Consider the following 12286-nt stretch of genomic DNA (forward strand, 5'->3'; position numbering starts at 1 on the left):
CGCGGGGTCATCTAGCCCAACCCGCTGCCTGCAGGCTTGTCAAGGCCCATGTGCTGCTAATAATAATAATAATAATAATAATAATAATAATAATAATAATAATTTTTTATTTATATCCTGCCCTCCCCAGCCAATGTCGGGCTCAGAGCAGCTAACAACAGTAAAAATAACACAGTTTACATAAAATCATAATCAATTAATTGAAATACATTCTAAAATCAATTCATTCTAAAATCAGTTCAAAATCAACCATTGGGCTAGAGTTCTGGGAGGAATACCGAAGGAGGGGGGGTCAGACAGTGCCTTGGCCAAAGGCCTGGTGGAACAGCTCCGTCTTGCAGGCCCTGTGGAAAGATGTCAAGTCCCTCAGGGCCCTAGTCTCTTGTGACAGAGCATTCCACCAGATCGGGGCCATGGCCGAAAAGGCCCTGGCTCTGGTTGAGGCCAGCCTAACCTCCCTGTGGCCCGGGACCTCCGGGATGTTTTTGTTTGAAGACTGTAAGGTCCTCCGTGGGACATACCAGGAGAGGCGGTCCCATAGGTACGAGGGTCCTAGGCCGTATAGGGCTTTATAGGTTAAAACCAGCACCTTAAACCTCATCCTGTACTCCACCAGGAGCCAGTGCAGCTGGTATAGCACTGGGTGAATGTGATCCCGCGGCGAGGACCCCGTAAGGAGTCTCGCTGCAACATTCTGCACCTGCTGGAGTTTCTTGCTGTTGCTGCTAGAACAGAACTCTGGACTACATGGGCCTTTGGCCTGACCCAGCTAGGTTTGTCTTAACATTATTCCTGTGAATCCACGGCCAAGCAGTGGAATCTGTTCACACCAGTCTACAGTGATGGGCCCCAACGCGGATAACTTTTAAAGAAGATCCCTGATCTCAGGGGCTGTGTTCAGCCTCCAAATGCTGCCTTTGTATACCAGTTGCTGGAAGTGGTGCATGCTCTTGTTATCTCCCACTTGCCACTTGGACTACTGCAATGCGCTCTACATGGGGCTACCTTTGAAATTGACCCAGAAACTCCAACTAATCCAGAATGCAGCAGCCAGACTGGTGACTGGGATCGGCTGCCGAGACCATATAACACCAGTCCTGAAAGACCTACATTGGCTCCCAGTACATTTCCGAGCACAATTCAAAGTGTTGGTGCTGACCTTGGAAGCCCTAAACGGCCTCGGTCCAGTATACCTGAAGGAGCGTCTCCACCCCCATCGTCCAGCCAGGACAATGAGGTCCAGCTCCAAGGGCCTTCTGGCGGTTCCCTCACTGTGAGAAGCCAAGTTACAGGGAACCAGGCAGAGGGCCTTCTCGGTAGTGGTGCCCGCCCTGTGGAATGCCCTCCCATCAGATGTCAAAGAAGTAAACAACTATCTGACTTTTAGAAGACATCTGAAGGCAGCCCTGTTTAGGGAACTTTTTAATGTTTGACGTTTTATCGGGTTTTTAATATTCTGTTCGGAGTCATCCAGAGTGACTGGGGAAACCCAGTCAGATGAGACGGGGTTTAAATAATAAATTATTATCATATTATTATTATCATAGAAGGGGAGACTGGTATTGCACTCCTTTAGTCCCATTAAGGAGGGACGCTGGTGGCGCTGTGGGTTAAACCACAGAGCCTAGGACTTGCTGATCAGAAGGTTGGCGGTTCAAATCCCCGCGACGGGGTGTGCTCCCGTTGCTTGGTCCCTGCTCCTGCCCACCTAGCAGTTCGAAAGCATGCCAAAGTGCAAGTAGATAAGTAGGTACCACTCCGGCGGGAAGGTAAACGGCATTTCCGTGCGCTGCTCTGGTTCGCCAGAAGCGGCTTAATCATGCTGGCCACATGACCCGGAAGCTGTACGCCGGCTCCCTCGGCCAGTAAAGCGAGATGAGCGCCGCAACCCCAGAGTCGGCCACGACTGGACCTAATGGTCAGGGGTCCCTTTACCTTTACCTTTAGTCCCATTAAGGATCTGGTTGGTCCCTGTAAGAAAAGGATGCTGGGCGAGACACACCCATTTGACCTGCTCCATCATCTTCTGCGCGCATTAAGAATCGTGATGCCTTTAACTCTGCATGTTTGTCCTCTTTGCAAGATGCCCAGAGTCTATTTTTGGTTCAGAATCCGGTGACTAATAATAAATAAATAAACAAGCTCTGCCTCTTGGACCTTCCCTTTCAGCCCATGGACCAAGCTTCCCTGAAAAACAGCGATGTCCTCATCCTGACCGGCCTCACCCAGATTCCCACCGCAAATCCCGACGGCATGGTGGGAGAATTCTGCAGTAACCTTGGTAAGGTGGCCATGGGTATTGGGTGTGTGTGTGTGGCAGCGATGGCCGTGTTGTTGCTGGTTGGGTTGGGTTGGGGTGATGTTTCCCCTGCTTGCTTTATAATCTGACTCATAACCCCATGTGGGAAATTGCTCCGAGATTCCCGGAACAGAAGTAACTGCTTGACTCCCTCTCTCCCTCTCCCTGGCATAAAACTAGCAGTTGAGATTTTTTACGATGTGCCTTTGCCTCCCTCATTAATACAGTAAGTGCTTTTGAGAGATGCAAGTTGTACCTTTTGGAGACGACACCCAGTCTTGGAACGGAACAGGCATAATGAGATTGAATCGCCCACTCTCGTTGGCTCGCTAAGTGGGTGGCTTCGTTGCCAGCGGTTTGTGTTTTGACAAGGCTCGCCCGTCGACAGGTGGCCCTGCCGCTTCCTGGCTGCCTCTCGGCCAGTTTAACATCTTCGCGTGTGCTTTGTTAAAAGTCGGCCTCCCGTTTCTCGAAAGGCGCAGTCGTCGCCAACACCTGGTGACCCAAAAGCCTGTGCAAGGCGGAGGCAGCGTAGCCCACAAGCTTGGTCTGCCCTTACATAGAATCACAGAATGGTAGAGTTGGAAGGGACACCAGCGGTCATCTAGTCCAACCCCCTGCAATGCAGGAATAAATGGCCAGCTGATTCCATGTAGCTGCTACTGACAGCCAAGCCAGAAATGGTGGTTGTTAGGACAGTGCCAGAGATTGGCCTAAGTGACCCTTTGGGTCCCTTCCAGCTCTACATTCCATGAAGGCCCTAACCTTCCCCTTGGCACTGACCTTGTCCAGGATCTCTGCATGACGTTAGGATCAGTCCTGGGCTCCCCTCCCTAGATCCAAGCTTGGAGGAAGAGAGATCAGTAGCAGAGTGCGAGCTTTGCATGCAGAACCTCTGGCGTCAATAGATGGATTCAATCTATGGTGTGGATATTAACATTGAAATGATTGGATGCATATAAACTGACTCTTCTGGGAATAAAATAGTCTAGACCCATTTGTTTGATGCAAAACTTTGCTTGCAGAGCTTTCTTCAAAACAGAACCAAAAACACACACCCAGTAAACGATAAATTTGCACCATAAATATATTGTGGTGTTCAGCACGGGCTCATCACCTTAGAAATAAAAAATAATTCCAAACAGACCTAAAAGCATAGATCTCTCTCTTCCTTCAGCATCCATTTGCCTAGATCTGTATTGACTCCCTTCAGGAGAGTCTCAGAGCCTGAGAACAAAAAGCCAAAGGCACCAGCCTTTCAAGGTGGCCAGTTTGCCATTCAATAGCCTCTCATGTGATCTAAGGTTAAACACGCACAGGTTAGCTAGCAGAAAGCTCTTAGTATACCGCTGTGGAATTTCCCTGTGTTAAACCTTTCCAGCAATACACACAGGCGTTCTCCATTTCATTGTCAATTAAACAATTATACTTGACAAAGGCTAGGGAAGACTCCCTGGCTAAAACTCCTGCCAGTCAGGGGAGATCCATTGGCCTGGCTCTGTATAAGGTATTTTTCTTCCCTAAAATAACATCAAGGCCTCGATGGCTTTAAAATTGGATTAGACCCACTCATGGAGGAGGAGGAGAGGACTTTCGATGGCTACTAGCCACAATCGGAGGCAGCAGTGCTTCTGAATACCAGTTTCATTGAATCCTGCTTCAATGGCTTTGAGCCCTCTTGGGTATTTTGTCGGATTGTGACCCTCGGCTTTTTATCTTTTTTTTAATAATATATTTATTAAAGTTTAGGAATTTATATAAAACAAAATAAACAGAACAATAAAAACAATAACAATAACAATACATACAATCCAAAAAAGAAAAAACACACATACAAAACAGGTATAGTTTCCATCCCTTATATTCATAAAACTTACTTTCCCGACCTCCTCATACCTCCCCTTTCTGTATTCCATTCTCTAATTAAGTCAATTCAACAAATCCTTTCCCTAATTTCTCTGTACTTTTTAACCTTTCTTTTCTTAATCACATAATAGTTACAGCTTTTAACTCCTTAATTTCTGAATCAACATCGTTCTAGCCTTCAATAATTTTGCAATGTTTCTTAAGATAGTCCTTAAATTTCTTCCAATCTTCTTCCACCGTCTCTTTTCCCTGGTCTCGGATTCTGCCGGTCATTTCTGCCAGTCCCATATAGTCTATCACTTTCATCTGCCATTCTTCCAAGGTGGGTAGATCTTGTGTCTTCCAATACTTTGCGATGAGAATTCTTGCTGCTGTTGTAGCATACATAAAAAAAGTTCTGTCCTTCTTTGACACCAATTGGCCGACCATGCCCAGGAGAAAGGCCTCTGGTTTCTTCAAGAAGGTATATTTAAATACCTTTTTCATTTCATTATAAATCATTTCCCAGAAAGCCTTAATCCTTGGGCAAGTCCACCAAAGGTGAAAGAATGTACCTTCAGTCTCTTTACATTTCCAACACTTATTGTCAGACAAGTGGTAAATTTTTGCGAGCTTGACTGGAGTCATGTACCACCTAGACCCTCGGCTTTTTATCAGGCTGCTATTATAAGGTATGGTAAAAGGGACGCAGGTGGCGCTGGGGTCTAAACCACTGAGCCTCTTGGGCTTGCCGATCAGAAGGTCGGCAGTTTAAATCCCTGCGACGGGGTGAGCTCCTGTTGCTCTGTCCCTGCTCCTGCCAACCTAGCAGTTTGAAAGCACGCTGGTGCAAGTAGATAAATAGGTACCACTGTGGCGGGAAGGTAAATGGCGTTTCCGTGCTCTCTGGCATTCATCATGATGTCCCGTTGCGCCAGAAGCGGTTTAGTCATGCTGGCCACATGACCCGGAAAGCTGTGGACAAACGCTGGCTTCCTCGACCTGAATTGACTTTGACTGGACTTAACTATCCAGGGGTCCTTTACCGTTATTATAAACAGGCATGTTGTCTTTTAAGTTTTGGGTTTTTGTTTTGTATTTTGTATTTCCCCGGATGGCTTTAAGTACTGTCCCAAGTTTTTCTGGTCCAAATTGGATTTCTTCCATTTAAACTGAGACTTTGATTTAAGTTAATAGGTTTTTTTTTATTTTGGACCCTTGTCCCTCTTTGCATATAGCAGAGGTTTTCAACCTTTCTGGGTTCACGGCTCCCTTGACCAACTGCATTCTTTCTGCGGCACCCCTGGGGGGTTCAGGAGCCTAGTTATGTCACCCCTTGCCTGCAGAGCTGGCAGCCCCTTGCCCTTTTTCAAACACCCTCCCTGGTGGAGTGTTCCCTCAGCCTCCTCTCCCCTGGGCAAATTCAGCTGCCGCCCCTGGTCTCTGATCTTTTCCACCCCAAAGTGAGATGCCTCCTCACACTGCCCCACAGGTGCCGGGCAAGCACCCCCTGGCCAGCCCCAGTGCCACCATTCGCCTGCGGAGCTTGTAGCCAGGGCTGCTGCAACAAACAGCTGTGTAATAATAATAATAATAATAATAATAATAATAATAATAATAATAATTTATTATTTATACCCCGCCCATCTGGCTCGGCTTCCCCAGCCACTCAGGGCGGCTTCCAACCAAATATTAAATACAGTAATACATCAAACATTAAAAGCTTCCCTAAACAGGGCTGCCTTCAGATGTCTTCTAAAAGTTTGGTAGTTGTTGTTCTTTTTGACATCTGGTGGGAGGGCATTCCACAGGGCGGGCGCCACTACCGAGAAGGCCCTCTGCCTGGTTGCCTGTAACTTGGCTTCTCGCAGTGAGGGAACTGCCAGAAGGCCCTCAGAGCTGGACCTCAGTGTCCAGGCTGAACAATGGGGGTGGAGACGCTCCTTCAGGGATACTGGGCCATTTAGGGCTTTCAAGGTCAATGCCAACACTTTGAATTGAGCTCAGAAACGTACTGGGAGCCAATGTAGGTCTTTCAAGACCAGTGTTATGTGGTCTCGGCGGCTGTTCCCAGTCGCCAGTCTAGCTGCTGCATTCTGGATTAGTTGTAGTTTCCGGGTCACCTTCAAAGGTAGCCCCACGTAGAGCGCATTGCAGTAGTCCAAGCGGGAGATAACCAGAGCATGCACTACTCTGGCGAGACAGTCCGCAGGCAGATAGGGTCTCATCCTGCGTACCAGATGGAGGTGGTAGACAGCTTCCCTGGAGACAGAATTGACCTGCACCTCCATGGACAGTTGTGAGTCCAGAATGACTCCCAGGCTGCGCACCTGGTCCTTCAGGGGCACAGTTGCCCCATTCAGGACCAGGGAGTCCTCCACACCAGCCCACCCCCTGTTCCCCAAGAACAGTACTTCTGTCTTGTTAGGATTCAACCTCAATCTGTGCAAGCCTTGGGGAGGCAGAGACATGAGAGGGTACCAGAGGAGGGAGGGAAGGAAAAAGGGACGGAGGCCAGTTTTGCCCACGACACCCCTGACCATTGTTCAAGGCGCCCAGGATGCCATGGCACGCTGGTTGAAAACCACTGGCATATAATAATTGTATTCCCTGCTGATTGTCGTGAACTTTGGTGCAGACGATGAAGTGCACAGCACAGAAAAAGGGGTGTTCTGGCCCCAGCCAATGTAACTAAACCCAAAAGACGTAAGTGGGTTCAGAAGCTTAAACATACTATAGGAACAGTTACAGATAGGTAGCCGTGTTGGTCTTCCATAGTCAAAACAAAAAAAAATTTTAAGGTGCTACTGGAAGGAAAAAATTTTTTTTGTTTATACTATAGGAAGATGAAGTACAATTTTAATCCAGCATCAGAATATGAAAATGTAATCAAAGCAGATGAAATTACAAAGATGACACAATAACAAATTGACTTTGCTATTCGGGTCAAAGCCTGATCCAACTTTCCATATCGACCGATAGATGACTACAAAATTTGTCAGCGGCCAGTAGTCAAAATAGATCAGATTACAAATACGATATAATAACAAATAGACTTGCCAAAGCATGATCAAAATCCTTATATGACTAATAGATGACTACAAAATTTGACAAAGGCCCGATGCGCTTCGACCCATTTGGTCAGGAGAAAATTATTAAATGCAACTTGATCACAGAGAATGGTTAGTTTGTCGAGACCTTAAAGTGACCATATATCCCTTTAATTTACATCTACAAAATGAATCTCTCTCTCTCTCTCTCTCTCTGATGGTTTATAGAGAAACATAGCAACAGCTGCTATTACATATTTAGAATTAACTAGCAAATTAATTTTCACCATTGGAAAAACTGTTAATTGTTGAGCTGTATGATGTCGTGGGTGTGAACAGCATCACTTAGCATCCTGCTCAAAATGTGCCTTGGGAGGGCAAGGCTATCAGTGGCTATTAGCTATCTGTCGTGACTGCGTTCTCCCCCCACTGTCGGAGGGTTGTGGGTTTGAGCCCCACATTGGACAAGAAATTCCTGCATTGCCAGGGGTTGGACTAGATGACCCTCGCGGCCCATTCCAATTCTGTGACGGGAAGCTGAGAATAAAGTTTCCTAGGTGCTGAATTCCTTGCAACGTCATTTCTGATCCTGGAACCCCTTGAGAGGGTATATTTGTGCTTCCTTGGCTATTTAATGCACACCACGTGACTTGGCTCACTTCCTCGAGTCGTCTGTTGGCATTCTGACGGTGGCACTGTTGTCGTCTGGATTATATCGTTTGCTGGAAAGGGCCTTGTAAGCGCACACTTCAGAGCCAGGGTTTAGACAATGTGGTGCCCACCAGATGTTACTGGACTCCCTTCAGCCACACCTGGCATGACCCAGTGTTCAGGGATGCTGGGAATTGTAGTTCAGGAACAACTGCAGCTCACCACCTTGGCTACAGAGCCTTAGAAGAACAGAGCATTTTCTGCCGGTTTTTCCTTTGTGGTTCTCAGGATCTGCCTCCATGCCCAGCTGAGTATCAGAATTTTATTCCCCCCCCCCCAAGGGGTTGGCATGAGATGCTTCTCTTGCTTTTGCTGCCAGAGCTGTAAAAGCACCCAACTTGCATTTTCCCCCCCACGTTTTGGAGCTCTTCTGCCCTCTTCAGGAAAAGGATGTGACTACATTGGAACCTTCATGGCAGAAAGTGAGGAGGAATTAAAGAACCTTTTAATGAGGGTGAAAGAGGAGAGCGCAAAATATAGTCTGAAGCTCAACATCAAAAAAAACGAAGATCTTGGCCACTGGTCCCATCACCTCCTGGCAAATAGAAGGGGAAGAAATGGAGGCAATGAGAGAGTTTACTTTCTTGGGCTCCATGATCACTGCAGATGGCGACAGCAGTCACAAAATTAAAAGACGCCTGCTTCTTGGGAGAAAAGCAATGCAAACCTAGACAGCATCTTAAAAAGCAGAGACATCACCTTGCCAACAAAGGTCCATATAGTTAAAGCTCTGGTTTTCCCAATAGCGATGTATGGATGTGAGAGCTGGACCATAAAGAAGGCTGATCACTGAAGAATTGATGCTTTTGAATTCTGGTGCTGGAGGAGACTCTTGAGAGTCCCATGGACTGCAAGAAGATCAAACCGATCCATTCTGAAGGAAATCAGCCCTGAGTGCTCACTGGAAGGACAGATCGTGAAGCTGAGGCTCCAATACTTTGACCACCTCATGAGAAGAGAAGACTCCCTGGAAATGACCCTGATGTTGGAAAAGATGGAGGCACAAGGAGAAGGGGATGACAGAGGACGAGATGGTGGGACAGTGTTCTCAAAGCTACCAGCATGAGTTTGACCAAACTGCGGGAGGCAGGAGTGCCTGGCGTGCTCTGGTCCAGGGGGTCACAAAGAGTCGGACACGACTAAACAACTAAACAACAACAACACATTGGAACAGACCAGATAGCCATCTTCAAATATCTTAAAGGCCATCACATGGAAGAGGGAACACGTTTGTTTTCTCCTGCTCTGGAGAGTAGGACTTCAAGTTGCAAGAAAGGAGATTCTGACTTAACATTAGGAAAAATTTCCTGACAGTAAGAGCTGTGCGACAGTTGAACGGTCTCCCTTGGGAGGTTTTTCATTGGAGGTTTTTAAGCAGAGGTTGGAGGGCCATCTGTCACGGACGCCTTAGCCGAGATTCCTGCATTGCAGGGGGTTGGACTAGATGACCCTTGGCTACCTTCCATCTCTAAGATTCTATGATCAGCACACAGGATGAAATTGTCACAACAAACACAAAAGCATCACGCACCATCTGCTTCACACTTGTTGCAATTCCTGCATGGAAACTGCGTGTGGCTCTTCAGACGTGAGGAATTACATTACATGATTCTAGCGATGTCATAAACCTAAATCCATTTATTTATTTTTTGTCCCCAGTCCTAGATGCAGTTCCCCCCAACTTTTATTGCATTTCCAAATGCTTAATTTTCAGTGAGAAGGTTTAAAGTAACAAAGGCGTGATTCTATTTGAATCATCTCTTTTCATTCCGCACTCCAACGACGACACATTAGCGTTGATTTTACTGCTGCCTCTTTTAAACGTCATCGCTTGCTGCATCCGGATACTGATTCATTGTTTTGGTGTGTGTTGTTGGTATTATTATTATTCATATTGCAACCTGCTTGGGTTGAGGAGCAGAGGTGGTAAATGTTTAAAAGGAATAATGGGGAAACGGAGAGATGCAGAGATATCCCTCCTTTAATCTAACAGTAGACAGGATATTAAACTGCTACCCCTGGATCTTGAGAGAAGACGGTGCTCTGAAAATATTGGTGCAATGCCTGTGTAACAGCAGCAGGTGTTTTTTGTTTAAAGGACGATTGCAGCATTTGGAAAGACAGGGTTGCCAACTTGCCATACGACCGGGAATTCCTGGACGTGTCCTCTTTTGCAGGTCCTAAATACCCCTCCAGTGTATTTTACATTTTAGAACAAATGTCCTGGAGTTGGGGTTTAAAAAATAAAATAAAAAAGTGCTCAGGTTACTCTGGGTTCAGACTCTGGCTCTGGCAATTTGGGCTGGGATTTTGTGTCTGGCTTTTTACCTCTTGAAATATGGCAACTCTAGGAAAAAGGCAAGGAAAAGGAATTGCAAATGAAGCAACGGAGATCTCTGCCCGTGTGAATTCTCATTTGGAATTCTGTGTGCAGTTCTGGTCTCTCTGCATCTTAAAAATGATCTAGTAAAAAAGTAGGGAAGGACCAGGAGATTGAAAGCTGGCGGGGAATGTGGAAACCAGTCCATTGCGAAGGCCGGTTAAGTGATGGCAGCAATTTTGGACAATGGAGCAATTGAAAGCACCTAGACGTGTAAACCTTGTTTTATTTTTCTTATGTTCTTATTTGTTTGTTTGTTGTTGTTGTTTAGTCGTTTAGTCGTGTCTAAACGAATGTGTCTTATTCTCAGCAGATTGGTCAGTAGAGACCCATAGATTCCCTTGACCTCCCTGTCTCTTACCCCACTGAATGACAGAATGCCCATTCTCAAAACACAGATGTGTTATTTTGTTGTTGTTTAGTCATTTAGTCGTGTCTGACTCTTCGTGACCCCCTGGACCAGAGCACGCCAGGCACTCCTGTCTTCCACTGCCTCCCGCAGTTTGGTCAAACTCATGCTGGTAGCTTTGAGAACACTGTCCCACCATCTCGTCCTCTGTCGTCCCCTTCTCCTTGTGCCCTCCATCTTTCCCAACATCAGGGTCTTTTCCAGGGAGTCTTCTCTTCTCATGAAGTGGCCAAAGTCTTGGAGCCTCAGCTTCAGGATCTGTCCTTCCAGTGAGCACTCAGGGCTGATTTCCCTCAGAATGGATAGGTTTGATCTTCTTGCAGTCCATGGGACTCTGAAGAGTCTCCTCCAGCACCAGAATTCAAAAGCATCAATTCTTCGGCGATCAGCCTTCTTTATGGTCCAGCTCTCCCTTCCATACATCACTACTGGGAAAACCATAGCTTTATGGATCACTGCCTTGCCATGGCAAAGGGGTTTGAATAACTCAGAGAAGCTATGAGCTATGCCGTGCAGGGCCACCCAAGATGAACAGGTCATGGTGGAGAGTTTTGACCAAACGTGATCCACCTGGAGCAGGAACCGGCAAGCCACTCCAGTATCCCTGCCAAGAAAACTCCATGGACAAGGACAACAGGCATATTTATTTAATACGTTTTACTTATTAAACTCACCTCTGAATGCTGCCAGCAACTGTAAGCATTTCATGCAGGAGTTTGGCTTATTTATATGAAGGCCAACGGGAAGATGTCACAAAGCTGGCAATATTGTTAAAAAATCTCAATAAATCCTTCCCCTCTCTTTTTGATATTTTATTTATTATACTTTTCAAGTTTATACATTTCACTAGTGTTATACATTTCACTAATTTTACATTCATTTTGACATTTAGAAACTTGACTTCCATCCCCCTCTTTCTGCAGTTCCTTAAATTTGTTTTTGATATCTTCTGCATATCCAAATTAACTTAATTTGTTCATTTATTCATGATCTTTAAATATATGCCCGTATAAAAGTGCAGGTTGTTACAGTAATCCTCCCAGTGTTTATATCTGTTTAAAAATTATCTGTAAATATTCAATAAACCATTTCCATTCTTTTAATTAAAAAATTGGTTGTCTTCATTTCTTTTTCTTCTGGTAAGTTTTGCCATTTCAGCATATTCCATAAGTTTTTGTTTCCATTCTTCTTTACTGGGACTTCTGCTTCTTTCCATTTTGGGGCAGGTAACATTCCTCCTGCTGTAGTCGCATACATGAATAGGTTTCTGTACATTTTAGGTAGTTCTGTCCCAGTAATTCCCAAAAGAAAAGCTTCTGGTTGTTTTTTAAAAAGGGAATTTTAAACATCCTCTTCATTTCATTATATATCATTTCCCATTTTTTTTAAGGAATAAGATATGAGTTTGTCGGGGGGGCAACATAGACAATGGGGCAGGGGATATTATAGAGCAGCCTTCACCAACGTGGCACCCTCCAGATGTTTTGAACTACAACTCCCACCATCCCCAGTGAGCACAGTGTACACAACGCTTTTTTGTTTAAAAAAAGAGAGAGGTGCCAGTACTCTGAACCATTGGGTGCCATTAAAAA

At 45.7% G+C, this 12286-nt stretch overlaps 1 protein-coding gene across 1 annotated transcript in view; it reads left to right on the forward strand.

Moving 5' to 3' along the window:
- INTS9 (integrator complex subunit 9) overlaps positions 1-12286 on the forward strand; it is a 63046-nt gene that overhangs the window by 30987 nt on the left and 19773 nt on the right. Inside the window, exon 9 of the mRNA XM_083605164.1 lies at positions 2170-2281. Coding sequence (XP_083461290.1) covers positions 2170-2281 — 112 coding nt within the window. The remainder of the gene's footprint in view (positions 1-2169; positions 2282-12286) is intronic.

The sequence above is a fragment of the Podarcis filfolensis genome (genome assembly GCF_964270895.1).
Source record: "Podarcis filfolensis genome assembly, chromosome: 3".
In the NCBI taxonomy this organism is placed as follows: domain Eukaryota; kingdom Metazoa; phylum Chordata; class Lepidosauria; order Squamata; family Lacertidae; genus Podarcis; species Podarcis filfolensis.